Below are 15,729 nucleotides of genomic sequence, written 5' to 3'. Positions count from 1 at the left end.
GAGGAAATATGCATATAAATACCACAAAGAGTTTCTATCAACAATATAGAAAGAGCTGTTTTGAACTGAAAAGGAAAATACCAACACCCTAGTAGCCACATAGGAGCTCTGGTAGCATAGTGCCTAAGGCACTTGACTGCTAACCAGAAGGCTGGCGGTTCAAACCCACCAGCCACTCCTCGGAAGGAAGGTTGGGCAATCCTACTTCTGTAGTGATACTGCCTCGGAAACCCAAGGAGGGGTCGCTATGAGTCGGGGCCGACTTGACGGCAAATAACAATAACAACGACAACAACAGTAGCCACATAGGAGCTATGGTAGCGTAGTGCCTAAGGCACTTGACTGCTAACCAGGAGGCTGGCGGTTCAAACCCACCGGCCACTCCTCGGAAGGAAGATGGGACAATCTACTTCCGTAGTGATACTGCCTAGGAAACCCAAGGAGGGGTCGCTATGAGTGGGGTTCGACTTGACGGCACATAACAACAACAACAGTAGCCACATAGGTCCCTGAGTGGTGCAAATGTTTTGCACTCAACTCCTTATCTAAAGGTTGGAGGTTTGAACTGACCCAGTGGTGCTGTGGAGGAAAAGCCTAACGATGTACTTCCATAAGGATTATAGCCAAAAAAACCCGATGGAGCAGTTCTACTCTGTGACATAGAGTTACCATGAGCAGGAATCAACAAAACAGCAACAAGTTTGGGTTTTAGTTTGGTACTAACCTAAAGATTCATGCTTTGCACTCATCCAGTGGAGCCAAGAAAGGAAAAAAAAAAAAAAAAAAAACCACACACAACTCACTGCCATCAAGTCAGAGCCAACTCATAGCGACTCCTGCTGGGCTTTCTGAGGTGGTATCACTACAGAAGTAGATTGCTCAACCTTCCTTCTGAGGAGTGGCTGGTGGGTTTGAACCGCTAGACTTCTGGTTAGCAGTCAAATGCCTTAGGCACTGTGCTACCAGAGCTAATCTATTGCCATAAAGATTATAGCCAAGAAAACCCTACAGAGGTCAGTTCTACTCTGTAACACACAGAGTCACCCCAAGTTGGGATCAACTTGATGACAATGTTTTGTTGTTGCTGTAGGAATCACATGTTAGTCCAGAGAGTCACTGGGCAAGGATTGCAAATAGTAAATGCTCCATCCCTGCTATGCAAGGCTAGATCCAGTCTGCCTGCAGAAAGACCAGGACTGAAGTCCCTGTCCAGTGTCCTGGCATGGAAATGCTGACACCCCTCTGGAACCACTCTAGTATTTCTTGCTCACAGCAGGAACATGCCTCTGGCCAGCGAGTACGCAGTCGTCTTTCTCCAGACCCTACTCCCATGAATCCTATCTCTCTTCTTTCACTCATATCCATTTGGCAGCAGCTGACCTGTTACGAACCACCACAAAGCCAAGATCCCAAACTGGCAGAATGCATATATGTGTAAGTGTATCCACTGAACAACCCTCTCTTACAGGTCAAAACCTCATGGCTTCTCTGTCCTTCAGGCCTTCCTACTCCCATGGACATTTCACTTAGTGGATCAGAAGCCACTACTGACACTTAGATGCCTCCTTTTCCACTAGGGCCCTAACTCTGTCCTCTCATCTTTCAGGCCCAACTATTCTAACAGAGAAGATGTTAAGTTTACATTCTATGAGAAGAGGAAGTGTTGTTCTTCTATTCAACACTTAACATAGTGTCTTCCACATTGTCAGTGCTGAATAAATATACACTGAATAAAAGAATGAATGTTGATCAAGTGGATCTTAAACGAATCTGTATAAGCAATGCTTTCTACTTGAAGAATTAAGTCTTAAATCTCAAGGTACTACGGTCATTTACATCATCATGTCTATCTCTACATTAGAGAGAGCCTGTGGAAGTCAAAGACTACATCCAATTCATATCTGGATTTAAAGCACTTATCATCACATCTGTGGGGCAGTGGTGGTTCAGTGATAGAATTCTTGGCTTCCATGCAGGAGACCTAAGTTCGATTCCTGGCTAAGGTACCTCACGCGCTACCACCACCTGTCTGCAGTGGAGGCTTGTGTGTGTGGCTATGAAGCTGAACAGGTTTCAGCAGAGCTTTCAGACTAAGATGGACTAGGAAGGGCTGGCTGTCTACTTCTGAAAGTCAGCCAGTGAAAACATCTCACTATGGATCACAACAGTCAGATCTGTAAGTGACGACGAGGATGGTGTAGTACGGGGCAATGTTTTGCTCCTTTGTGCATGGGGTCGCTGTGAGTCAGGGCCAACTCAGCAGCAGCTAACACCATTCCCACCATAACACCTGGCACTTTGCAGTAGTCTACAGGCTATGCAGTAGGGATGTATACCACTTACAGGTATTAAATCAGCAATTTTTAAAAGGCCACACAAATAATTGAGGAGGTTTGGTGAAGCTAATAAAAGTTACAAGCAATACATGTGACCTATATGAAAAAATGAAAGTAGATGAACACAAAGAAAGATGTGCCACGTTTCTGGATGAGAAGGCTGTGCATTTTATGAGTCTTACTCTTAACCTTACAGCTTTTGCTATTGGCATTATGAACCATACAACATTTTAGGGAGTGATATAATGGTATGCACAAAGAGTTATAAAATTGTTCACACCCTGGCCTGATAACCTCACTCCTGGGAATTTATCTGAAGGAAATAAATCAACAGAAGGAAAAAGCCATATGCATGAGGATGTTCATTATAGTCTTATATAAAATAAACATCATTAGTTTAGTAAGTGAACGTCTATTCACAAGACAGAATATTCTGTAGATGGTTAAGTGCCATAACTATGTAAGACATGTAGCAACATATTAAGATATACAACATCATGTGAACTTTAAAACAGAGTGCGAAGTGGTACGGCCACTTTGATTAAAATCATATAAAATATGCCTGCACATGACTAAGAGAAACTGTTGCTTTTGTTGTTGTTAGGTGGGTTGAGCCACTTTTGACTCAGAGTGACCCTATGTGACAGAGCAGAATTGTCCCATAAGGTTTTCTAAGCTGTACTCTTTACTGGAGCAGATGATCAGGTCTTTCTCCCATGAACCCACTGGGTGGATTCAAACTGCCAACCTTTCGTTTAGCGGCTGAGCGCTTAACCAGAACTCCTTAAGAAGCAATGTAGAATGACCAAATTTGAAATAGTGAGATTAAGTGTATTTTGTTTATTTAAAAACTTTTCAAAACCCCTTAGATCAATCAGCCATGAGACGCCAGCAGGGTAGCACTCACACAGAGGGCAAGCTGGACAAACAGGAATGCACAGATAAGAAGGGCACAAGGGCACAGCGGGCAGAGGGGAGGAGAGTCTTTTATGGTTGGGATGGTAACTGCACCATGAAATCAGATGTGCATGAACTGTTGAATGTAAAACAAGTTTGTGATGTAAATTTGCACCCAAAGCACAATCAAAATGGTGAACAAATAAATAATAAATAAAATAAAAAAATAAAAACTTTTCAAATAGTAGAACACACACCAAAGACCTGTGTTGAGTCCTGGCCCTTGAATGCCAGATACTTCTTGAAATAGTTGTAGCACATTATGCAGGTCATGATGCTAAGAGATCATCCCCTTCAACCTTGGCAGGATCATTCCCAGGGGTTCTCTAGTTTAGAATTTCATGTCCTACCAGAAATACCCATATCCTTTTATACATTTTAATCTGTACATACTAGGTTCTCAATAAGTGAAAGACAAATGGATAAATGGATGAATGGAAAAATATGAGAAAAAGTAAAGATTAGAAAAAGGTCTCAACACTGGTAGAGTTGCAGGCGGATCCTGGATCTATCCTCCATGAATCTGTTTAACTCTTCTCAACCCTGGTTACTTTGTGGGCATAACTCTAACAACAGTTTGCTACTGTACTCTGCCCTAATATTTTCTGTACTCTGCCCTAGTAGTTTCTGTACTCTGCCCTAGTATTTCTTGTACTCTGCCCTAGTATTTTTCTGTACTCTGCCCTAGTATTTCCTGTACTCTGCCCTAGTATTTCCTGTACTCTGCCCCCAGTAGTTTTGTTCTAGGTATCCCTTGTCCTTGCTTCTGCAGATGAATCCTTGGATTCTACAAATCTTGAGCATCTAAGAGAGTGAAGGACTTTGAGTAGGAACCTGGGTTCAACTGGATGCTCTGCCAATTAATAGCTCAAATTTCAGCCCATCATTGAATAGTTCTAATCTTTAAGTTATTTACCTGCTACCCTTGAACTTTGTTTTTATCTAGATAAGGAGGAGAATAAAGGCAAATACTCATAAATTTGTTGGGGAAGATTCATCTCTTCTCAACGAAACAAAACATTTAATAAATATTGGGATTGTTTCCTATGTCATGTTTTCTCACTGCTATAGTTCTATAGACTTTAATCACAGCCCCACTTAACACACAAACCCAAGGATTTCGTTATATTTGACATGACTAAGTTATCCTAGGGACAGGGGCCCTGTTAGTGTAGAGGTTAAGTGCTTGGCTGCTAACCAAAAGGAGAAAAATGTGACATACTGCTTCTGTAAAGATTACAACCTTGGGAATTCTAGGGTGCAGTTCTACTCTGTCCTATAGGGTCACTATGGTTGGAATTAACTTGATGGCAATGATTTTTTTCCCCCTTCAGGTTATTGTAGACCAGAGCTTCTCAACCTGGGGTGAATCTGTCCCCAGCGGACATTTGGTAGTGTCTGGTGACATTTTTGGTTGTCACCCTCCCTTCCCAGGGTTGCTACTGATATCTAGTGGGTAGAGGTCAGGAATGTGGCTAAACATCCTACAAGGCATGAGACCCACACGACGAAGAATGACCTGGTCAAAGATGGCAACGGTGCTGAGCTTTAGAAACCCTGACCTAGGGTACTTGGGAGAGACCAGCTTCCTGATAACCCTATGGCCAACCCACCCCTTTGTTCAAAAGTGTGTGTATGCGCACGTGCACGGAGTAGGGGAGGCAGAAGGGTACTAGAACAGGACCATTTTCCTTGGTATCCTTGTGTGGAACACCTTCCTTTCCTTCCCAAGTCTTCAAGGCCCAGCTCAAACCCTGTATCCTCTGAGACATTTTCTTTGAGCGCCACTTCTCCCTTCCTGTATCTCTCAAGATGCTGTGGGTTTGGAATTTGCACTGTATAGGTCCTATTAGGTCCTGCCTTCACATTTCACAAATATGCCATATACATCAGGGGCTGAGCAATTAGAATTCACACCTTCCTATGGCACTTTACAAGATGGGGATGGGAAGCACATATTTGTGCATTCTTGGCATATCTCTGGTGAAGGTTGTTTTGAAACTTCTTTGGAAAGTGGCTGCTAATGGACTGATAATTGGTTTCCTGGCTTCCTTATGAAGTGTGAAGTGTTCTGCTCGCCTGTCAACAAAGCATCAAGTATTGTGCAAACCTTCATCAGCATTATTGTATCTTCCTTCCATTGTATCTCTTGCAAAGGAAAACTGGTCATGGTTGTATGAGAAAGGCTCCTTATTCTTTTGTAAAGAAGGGAGCAAAATAGCCAAAGCTTTCCCACCAAGACAGCCAGGTTGAGCAAATTTCACAGGCAGGGAGTGAATAGCTCTGAATCCAATGCATGGTGTCTAGCACATGATAGACTCTTAATACAGTCCTTGACTAGACGGAATGTGGTACTACTTCCAACTGATTTTTAGCAGTGATCCCTTGGGATGTGCATTAACCAAGGACATGAGAGTAAGAAAAAGAAACTGCTTCCATCTTTCCTTTAAAAATGTTTTTCATCATAAGAAACATCACCTTCTTGGAAACGTAAATGAAAAAAGGACCATCTGTTGAGCATCTACCACTGTGAGGGTAGCCCAAAAACCAATGAAATGATTCTAAAGTCTCGGCTTGATATAGAAAATGTTGTGGACCATGAAAGAAAGAGTATATTTGTGTAGCCTCGGCAGGGCGGTGCCCTGGTAAGGAGCTGTTTGGAAGAAAATATTTCAGGAAAGAAGAATGCACTGCTTTGTGCTTTTTTGTACAATTATTCAAAGAGATTAGAGCCATCAAAATAATTTCCCCAAGCCTCTTGTATATTCTAAGAAGTAAAGAACGTTTTAGTTTGCTAACTATTGTATTAATGTTTGTTGTGACTAATGTGTGGTGTGGGTTAACACAGAGGCTGCAAAATGGGCTCAAACACAGCACTGATGGTGAGAAAGGCACAGGGCTGGGCAACATTTCATTGTACATAAAGTCACCACGAGTTAAAGCACCACCACCACCACCTAATAACGATTTAGGACAGGTATGCTGCCTTTTGCTAGAGGTACTTTTGTATGTACATTTATAACTACTTTATAAAACATAGAGAGCAACTTCACTATTTTATATTTTTATAGACATTTACAGATGCTGAACCTTTTCTATTGATCACCCACCATGATATATATGATCTACAGTCAGGAGCAGAACAGCAAATTTTAATATTCCTAAATCAAAGTACTCAGAAGGAAGGTTGGGCAATATACTTTTGTAGTGATACTGCCTCGGAAACCCAAGGAGGGGTCGCTATGAGTCAAGGCCAACTCGACGGCAAATAACAACAACAACAACAACAACAACAACCACAACAAAGTATGAACTCTTTAACGATCTGCTTTGGGAAGTGGTGTCCAACCATTTGTTGTGCAAAATGTGAGGACATCATGGAGTCCTCGGGTGTGCAAATGGTTAACACACTCAGCTGCTAATCAAAAGGTTAAGGGTTCAAGTCCACCAAGAGGTGCCTCGGATGAAAAGCCTACTTTGGAAAATCTACTTTTGAAAAATCAGTCATTGAAAACCTGATGGAGTACAGGTCTACTCTGACACACATGGAGCTGCTTGAGTCAAAGTTGACCCCACAGCAATTAGTTTTTTTTGGTTTGTTCATGCCATAGTTACCTTTCTTTGTAAATATGAGCATGGAGTGTGAAAGTTTTGGAGCAAGAATGGAATTCTTGAGTAGATCAGTAAACTGAAATCCAGAGAGAGGAAATGCCCGGGTCATAGTCGTGTAGCTGAACTAGGATTACAAATCAGGGCTCCAGAATTCTAATCCAAAGCTATTTCAGTGAATCAGGCCTTTCTTGTCACCATCTCTTCCTTTTGACTAGCTGTAAGACTGTGAGCTCCCTGAGGAAAAAGCCTTTGACTTAAGGAAGAGTCAGCTTAGGGGCTAGACACCCAGTAGAGAACTGACAGATGTTGGTCCTTCATCTTCATGAAATGCAAATCAACCTTGCTATATGGTGCAAAGGCACTAGGCCAGTTGGCTTTTTCACCTCCTCCACCGAAACCAACATCCTTGAGACTCAAGCCATGCTGTTACATTCATATGTCTAACACACCCGAGTGATCAGAGTGCCATGCTGATGTCATCCCCCTACCCCCTCTAAGCATGCACCAAGAAAAAGAAAATGCCATGATGATCCTCCAGAGTGCATGGCTCACAGTTCTTCAAACTCAGGCTCTCCCTCCTTGTTTTAAACCACAGAGAGCTGATCCATACTTGCTGGGGCTGCTCTGTCCCCTCTCCTACTCAGTTGTTTGCCATTAGTGCCCAACTCACCAGGGCTGTCAGCTTTGCTTCTGGAAACCAGGAACCTGCTGAGCCACACTTCAAGGCCACTTGCCTTTAGTGAAGATTCTCAAAAGATTTTCTACAATTACTCCAAAGAGTCAAGGTGTCAAGTAAATTCCTGGAGGACTCAAGTGGCACCAACCACTCCTAATCCCAAGGCTTTTTCCCAGCACTCTGCTACGTGTACCTCTTGGCTTGTGGGGCAGGAACCTTGATCCTGATTCTAATTGTCACATTCCATGTGGGAGACTCATGTTTGATTCCCAGCCAATATACCTCATATTTGTCTGTCAGTGGAGACTTGCATGTTGCTATATCTTGAACAGGTTTTAGCAGACCTTCCAGACTAAGACAGACAAGGAAGAAAAGCCTGGGAATCGACTTCCAAAAAAATCAGTCAGTGAAAACCCTATGGATCACAACAGTCTGATCTTGTTTTACATGGTGTTGCCATGAGTCAGGGGCCAAATAAATGGCAGCTGAAGATAACAAGTTGCTGGTTAGCTCTGCTTCCCACATCCTTTGTACCAGCTCTCTGCCCCAGGGGCCTGGCACTGCTCCAGTTTTGCTTGCTTTGCTCTGTCTGGATGGATTTCAGAGAGTACACCCCACCATACAGCAGAATTCCACAGTCTGTGCCATTAACTTCTGGGGCTCTGCTTCCAACCTGCCCCCTGCCTAACTCGACTCCTTTTGCCCACTCCTGTCTGGGCTTGGTCTTTATATCTCCTAGCCCCTTTGTTGCTGCATTTCCTGAGCTGCTCCCAGCTAGTGCTCCCCACCTCTCCTAGTACCCTGGACTCCCAGTGGGTTACAAGGCTAACACTGTAGGGCTCCATATTCTAACCACATCAGTGAGCAGAGACTGGCAGATCTCATGCAATTTTTTTCTTTTCAGTAAGGATGATTTGTTAAATGTGTATCTAAGAGCAATTTGATCTTTAAACCTCTGCAAGAATTTTTACATAAATAAACTCACAAGTCATCAAAAATGCTTTGCAAGATCAAATAAGGTCATTTTTGTTATTGTAGTTCGAAAAGTATAATCACTGTGATATGACTCAACTCATCAACTCATACACCACTCTCTTAGTCTTCACTGATACTATGTTAGAATCTCCTAGGCTACTCCCTCCTTCCAGCCCCAAGGGGCCACCCTGCCATAGTATGTAGAACTTCGAGGCCCAGAGAAGCCCATCAATGTGGGTGAAGGGTCAGAGGGTTAGGCTGACCCTAAGAGAAGCAGATTGAAAGAGATGAAGGAAGGATGGTGGTAAGGGTTGGGAGAATAAGAAGTGACAACCCAGAGAAGCTAGAGCCTTTGATTTCTCAGTGATGATCATGCTCCTCCTTCTGCTACATACACAGCCCCTGCACCCTTGTCACAAGACTGAAGATAGCATTTGCACCAGAAAGGATGGTCACACCATCTGAGAAGTTATGTTATATCCCTGTAACAGAGTACTCAATTCTAACCTGTTCCCCAAATGATCAACAATGCAAAGATAGCTTGATCCCCCATTGCTCCTTAAGTCCTATCCAAGAGGAAGCAATTTTAGGAAATTCATTATATTCTGTCAAAGTAATGGTTTTTCATAATACCCAGATGCTGGTATAGAGTCTATAGTCTTACACAAAGGCAGTCTCTTCCACCCTGGCTTGATTGCATGGTATCACCAGTGGTGTCAAGGATGAGGAGAAAATCTCTGGGTCTAAGCTTGGTAGACCAAGCCTCAGTGGTCTCTACCTTGCTCTCAAGGATCACCAGGGAAAGTAAGATGGTGTTGAAGAAGGTCTCTGAATGCCAAGACCAATCACTCTCAGTGACGCAGGGAACACTAGTGCCAGGAAGGAGGACCCAACCAGCAATGCCCCAAGAAATAACAGAAACCAACTAAAATGAAGTTGTTATTAACCCTGTAGGGTCTCAAGGGTAGGGCCCCTGAACTTGCTGGAAAGTGGGTCCCTGCTTCTCTGTGGGGCCCTCAAAGCAGCCACCTCCTTGCTCACTTACACACACAGCCTGGCTTCTTAGCAGACCACTGGTTATTCTTTTGGCACGTGATTGCCTTCTGCCCCACTAGCTCAAAGGCAGGCTGGCATTCAAACTTGAGTGTGTCACCGTGGTGGAACCGGGAGCCTTCTCTCCGGCCATAGGCAGGGACACCAGGATCACCGCAACTGCCTTGCTCAATCTCTGAAAGACAAGATAACAGAGACAAAAGGTGACTTGATACTTCTCTCAAAGCTGGAAGTCCACATTACATGCTCTGCTGTACCTCTGCCATGAGTCAGTGCTGAAGAGTTACACAGGTGGTAGGACATTCAATTATTAGATTTATAAGTAACCCTGCAATGTCCTGTTTAAACATAACATCCTAGGATGAATGGGCCTTCCAGGTATCCAGTGTCTATTCCTCTGTGTCCACATAAATGCTCTAGGTGCTTGGATACTTTTACTCAGGGAAGATAGGTTACCTGTCACAGGATGTAACACATCTCAAAGTTTGGAGACTTCCTTACTGAACTTGACTCTGCCTCCAGGTTATGAATGTCATCTGCTAGATCTTAAACATAGCCAGTCCATTCCTGAGCAGCCAAGGCAGGTGAAGATGGAAAGGCAGCTGATCTCTGCTGCCTGCCTTTTCCCCAATCACAGATTAAGTGAAAATCAGACTTATTGCCTTCTTACATGGAAGTACTTTCATGAAGCTATTTTATAATTCAATTTGAGCCAGGAGCAGATGAAATGAAATAATGACTCATTAAGTGTGTTCTTAAAGTTCATTTGATTCAACAGTTGTAAGTCAGATATGAAATGGGTTCCAAGAGAGAGCTCCGGGATCCTGGACTTGATGAGTGTGAACGTCTGGCTGCCACATGACGAGTCTATTAGGATCCTTCAGGAAAGGAGTGTGCATGGCCAAGTGCCTGGAGTTTCCTCCAGAGTCTCAGGATCAGTGCCTACCTTGGCTCCAACAGGTCAGACAGTAAGTGATGGCTAAGGCCCACCAGGCCTGCTTTTAGTGCTATGAGAGATGAAGGGAGGAAGTGGAAGAGAGAAAGACAGAGAGAAAGAGAGGAAGAGAAGGAAGAAGTGGGGTAGGAGGAGGAGCTATGTTCTCAAGAAGGAGGGTGTCCAGCAGGAAGATGAGATGTAACAAATGAAGTGGCAGATGGTGAAGTGAAGACTGTGAGAGTCTGTGATTTGGGAGAAATAGGGGCTGGAGTCTGGTGGTGTAGTGCCTAAGGCATTTTGACTGCTAACCAGAAAGTTGGTGGTTCAAACCCACCAGCCACTCCATGGAAGAAAGACTGGCCAATCTACTTCTGTAAAGATTTACCACCTTGGAAACCCAAAGGGAGTTGCTATGAGTTAGAATCAACTCAATGGCAGTATTTGTCTTTCTAGTTTTGGAGTCATCAGGCAAGTTTTTCTGAACACCTTCTAAAGGTTCTTGGGTCAAAAGGGATCTTGCTCCTAATTGAAAAATTGGAGGCTCAAGTCTACCCAGAGGTGCCTTGGAAGAAAGTCTTGGTGATCTATTTCTGAAAAATCAGCCACTGAAATCCTTATGGAACATAGTTTTACTCTGATGCACATGATGTTACTATGAGTTGGAGTACACGTGGAAACTGGCTCATTGTTGGTTAGTAGTGAAGACTCATCATGTTGTACAAGGTATAAATGTGGGGCACACCCACCTGCATCCCTGACCACAGTGGCTTGCCTAGTGCTGTGATCAGTTCAACAGACCAAGTGTCCTTAGGAGGGGATGGAATCTGCCCGTCACTTTCCATTTTGTAGCATAGCCCTTCACACATGCCCCGCCACGTGTCCCTTCCTTAGTGATGTAATAAAAAAATTATAATGAGCACCAACTGTGGGCTTGTCCCTGTACTAGACCCTTGGGATCTGGATATGGCCTCTGCTCTCAAGGAGTAAACATCTAGTTACAATACAGACAAGGAAACAGGAATTTAGAACACAGGATAATTTGTACTATGGAAGCACCTATCTCAAACTTGGAGGGCCTGGTCAGGACCAGAGTGAGGAGAGTGAGGCACTCACCTTGGACACTAAATTTAAGGGGGCATAAAATAACTCAGTAATCAAGAAAAATAATATTTAATGAAAAAAATCCACAATGAAGAAAATACCAAAATTTTAGACAAAGTCTACCGTGACAGAAGGTTTTGGCCTGGCCACTTGGGTGTTCTTTCACTAAGAGAAGAATGCAGGAGGAGAAGCAGATGTGGATTGAGCATCATCAGTAGGGCATGCTGAGATATGAAGTGCCTGTGGGACCTCCAAGTGCAAATATGTAGGAGAAAGTGGCTATAAAGGTCTTAAATACAGAATAAAGTCATAGAAATACAGATTTGGGGATTTAGCTGATAGATAGTAGAAGAAGCCATGAGAAGAATAAGACCACTCAACAAAAATAACATGACACAAGCCATGATATTTCCAATCGCCTCGTATGCATGTGAGAACTGGACAATGAATAAGGAAGACCGAAGAAGAGTTGATGCTTTTGAGTTGTGGTGCTGGCGAAGAATGCTGAAAGTACCATGGACTGCTAAAAGAACTAACAGATCTGTCCCGGAGGAAGTGCAGCCAGAATGCTTCTTGGAAGCAAGAATGGCCAGACTTCGTCTCACCTATTTTGGTCATGTTGTAAGAAGGGACCATTCCCTGGAGAAGGATGTCATGCTTGGTAGGGTGGAGGGTCGACGAAAGAGGGGGAGGCCTTCAACAAGATGGATTGACACGGTGGCTGCGATGATGGGCTCATGTATAGCAGGGATTGTGGGGCTGGTGCAGGATCGGGCAGTGTTTCGTTCTGCTGTGCATGGGGTTGCTATGAGTTGGAAACGACTCGACGGCACTTAACAACAACAACAACTCAACAAAAAGTGAGAAGAGGTGTCAATCCAGGACAGAACAGTGGGGAACACCAGAATTTTAGAATGATAGATTAAAATCCTGGGGAGATCCAGGTCACAGAAGCTCAGAGAGGAAATGAGTTGCAGGAAGGAGACCAACAGCATCAAATACTACAGGTAAGTTTAGATAGGATTGAAAAACAGGTTAGTGATAGGAGGTCATTGGTGATACTGGCAGAAGTAGATTAAGTGTAATGATGAAGTCAGTGCCCAATGGGAGATGTGAAGAGAAGACAGTAAGAGTAGATGGCTTTCAAGGAAAGTGTTTCTTAGCAGTGAAGAAAGAGAGAGAAATTAAGTGGTAGCTCACCTGAAAAGGTGTTGAAATGTTTTGAAGATGGGAGACAATTGACCACATTGAAATGCTAGGGAAAAGCAGAAAGAGATTGAGTGGTTGACCCGAAGATATGGAGAACAAGTGAGGAATGATGGTGTGAGGCTCTGAGAAGGCAAGGGGAATGGGGGCCAGGGTACTCTGGAGGCTTGGCCAGGAGACCAAGAGGACTCTTTCCCTAGTGACAGGAGTGAAGAGGGAAGAGGTGGTTGTGGTAAGTTTTCAGGTAAGATGGCAGGAAGTTGAGGGAGATCTTGTGATCATTTAGGTTCTATTTCCTAAGTGGAGGAAGAGGTCATGGTCTTTGCTGAAAAGAAGGAAAAGATTTTGATGTTAACAAGAAACAGTCACCCTGGAGAAGAGGAAATCATAGCTAGATGGATGTGCACATGCAGCTCTAGGCCCACTGAGGGAGAGGTCACTCATTTATAGGCACACCACTGAACAGGGCTGTGTGTGCTCCAGAAGTCCTCAGTACCATGGTTCATGTAGGAGTGGAGAAAGGGGAAATAGGAATGATTAAGGGAGGTTGGGATTGGAGGAGAAATGAAAAGAGAACAGAACAAGGACTTGGAAAAGAAAAATAAAACCTAGTTACCATGGAGTTGACTCCAATAATGGCATCCGTATGTGTGTCAGATAACAACTGTGCTCCCCAGGGTTCTCAATGACTGATTTTTAATAAGTAGATCAGCAGGACGTTCTTACAATACACCTCTGGGTAGATTCAAACTTCCAACCTTTCAGTTAACATATGGCTGCAGTAAACATTTGTATCACTCAGGGATCCCAAGGAGTTAAAAAGAATGAATTGTTACCCAAGGAGCTTAGGCTAAAGAGGGAAGGAAGTAAAAATAACAGGGGGAAATGAAGAGGTCAAAGAAAGATGGTGAATAGGAGTAGAGGGAGTAACAGAGTGAGAGAGCTAAAGGAACAAAAGACCCAAGAGGAGGGCACGTTAAGATTTCAGAGGTGGTAAACAACAAGGTCTATAGCAGTCACGGTGGAATGGACTGAAGGGAACTGAGAAGATCAAGACATTGAGAGAGAAGATGATAGTAAGACTTGAAGAGATGAAGGGATTAATTTGTGAGTAGGGGTAGAAAGTGACAGAACTGGAGATGGCATAGGTTCAAAAGAGATGAGGTTTACATGTAGGTAGAATGGCACTGGGGAGTAAGGACATGACCCCAACTCTCAAATATGAAGTTAATAAAATGTGGAGGAATGAGTTGCCAGCAGTGGAGAGGGCAGCCTCAACGTCACCTTAAGGTCACCTCAGTGGTGATCTCAAAGGGAAATCAGCTTTAAGGGAGGAGCATTTGGCAAACAGTTTCAAAGTATAGGGTAATTTGTTGACCACAGAACTAGGATTGGGTGGTGGGAGAGGAAGAACAGAGCAAGGAGGGGAGAGAGATGTTGTACCTTCTCAGTGGGGGAGAGGAGCAGGTGGCTGGCTTCTCTCTCCTGGGTGTCTTGGTTCTGGTCTGGGGCTTCCCTGCTAGCCCAGTGTTACTGTCTATCTCCCCTCAACCTCGGCTGGGAGCAGAGGGACCAAGGCCCCTGTCTTTCTACAGAGAATTCTTTGTGTTCCATTGCCCACCCTCAAAGGCACTTGACCATGGGTTTCTTGGTGTTGACCAAGTCTGAGATTCAGGCCTAGGATTCTAGATAGAAAAATCACATTTTGACTTGGAACAAATCAAACTTACTATCGAGCTTAATATAATTCCACTTTATAAGTGTTCCTTCCTTCCTTTTCTTACCAAAAAGAAGCTAAGAAATGTGAGCTTCAAAGATGTCTCTGACCCCATCACGACTGAGTGCTGCTATGCATATTTGCTTTCTCTTTTCTTGGCTGTTCCATCCCTATCACCTGTGATCAACCTCACTGTCTTCTCCCCAGGTTTTTCAATTTCTAACACTAAATTGGAATCTTCTCTTATGACAACATCTTTCCAGAAGGAACCATGTCATATGTCTCTATAAATTCACAGACTATCTGATGTGCTCCCAGGAGGAAAGCACCACGTTAAGGAAGGCAGGAAGCCAAGCTTGGGCTGTGATTTGCTGCTTCTCCAAATGGGTGGAACTCATTTGCTTGTTAGTTTCTTTATTTTCCCCTCAGCCTGAGCTATAATTCCCTCTCCTCTGCCCTCCTGATATGCAAAACTCCTCGCACTACAGACTTTAGCTGAAAATATTACCTTCTCAAAGACACTTTCCCTGACCATGCATCTTGGATTTTTCCCTTCATTCTGTCTCTCCCAATACCCCATTCTTTTCCTTCATAGCACCGAGTACCCTTTGTAGCTATTCATTTACTCATTCCAGAAATTTTTATTGATCACTGTTCTAGACAGTGAGAGTACAGCTGTGGGAAGAAGAAGGCAAAATCTCTATCCTCATAGAGTTTAACATCTGATTGAAACCTGAAACAAACTGACCCACCAACTAAGGCCCCCTCACTGTCAGCTGGCTGCTGAGCCTGCCTCCTTGTTTCTGGTCTCCCCACCCACTAGAGTGTAAGCCCCATGAAGGCAGGGACTATTACATATTGTTGGCCATGGTATACTCAGACCTTAGCACTCTGCCTGGAACACAGGGGCCACTCTCTTTGTCTAATGCACGAGTTCAGCTGATATCTATTACGTGGAAAGAGTGCCAAATGCCATGTTGGCAGTAAAGCCTCTGCTCTTGGAGAACTCACCATCAGCTGGGTATAGAAATAAGTGCAAGGTAAATGATGAGGACAGTGGAGAGGGGTAGAAGTGGCTATACAATCTGTGGGAAAACAGAGCAGGCAACTCTAGCTTCGGGCTGGGAGCATCAGAAAAGCTTCCTGGAGGCTGTCCAAG

The 15,729-nt window shown here is 43.8% G+C and overlaps 1 protein-coding gene across 1 annotated transcript in view; it reads right to left on the bottom strand.

The window, feature by feature from the left end:
• Positions 1–15,729, bottom strand: part of CSMD2 (CUB and Sushi multiple domains 2) — a 972,087-nt gene that overhangs the window by 369,084 nt on the left and 587,274 nt on the right. The window contains exon 13 of the mRNA XM_007950414.1: positions 9,602–9,784. Within this exon, the coding sequence (XP_007948605.1) occupies positions 9,602–9,784 (183 nt within the window). The remainder of the gene's footprint in view (positions 1–9,601; positions 9,785–15,729) is intronic.

This window comes from Orycteropus afer, unplaced genomic scaffold, assembly GCF_000298275.1.
Source record: "Orycteropus afer afer isolate SDZICR_OR568_19922 unplaced genomic scaffold, OryAfe1.0 scaffold00272, whole genome shotgun sequence".
Classification (NCBI taxonomy): domain Eukaryota; kingdom Metazoa; phylum Chordata; class Mammalia; order Tubulidentata; family Orycteropodidae; genus Orycteropus; species Orycteropus afer.
The sequence above is the reverse complement of the archived record's forward strand: the minus strand, read 5'-3'. Positions and strand labels throughout refer to the sequence as shown.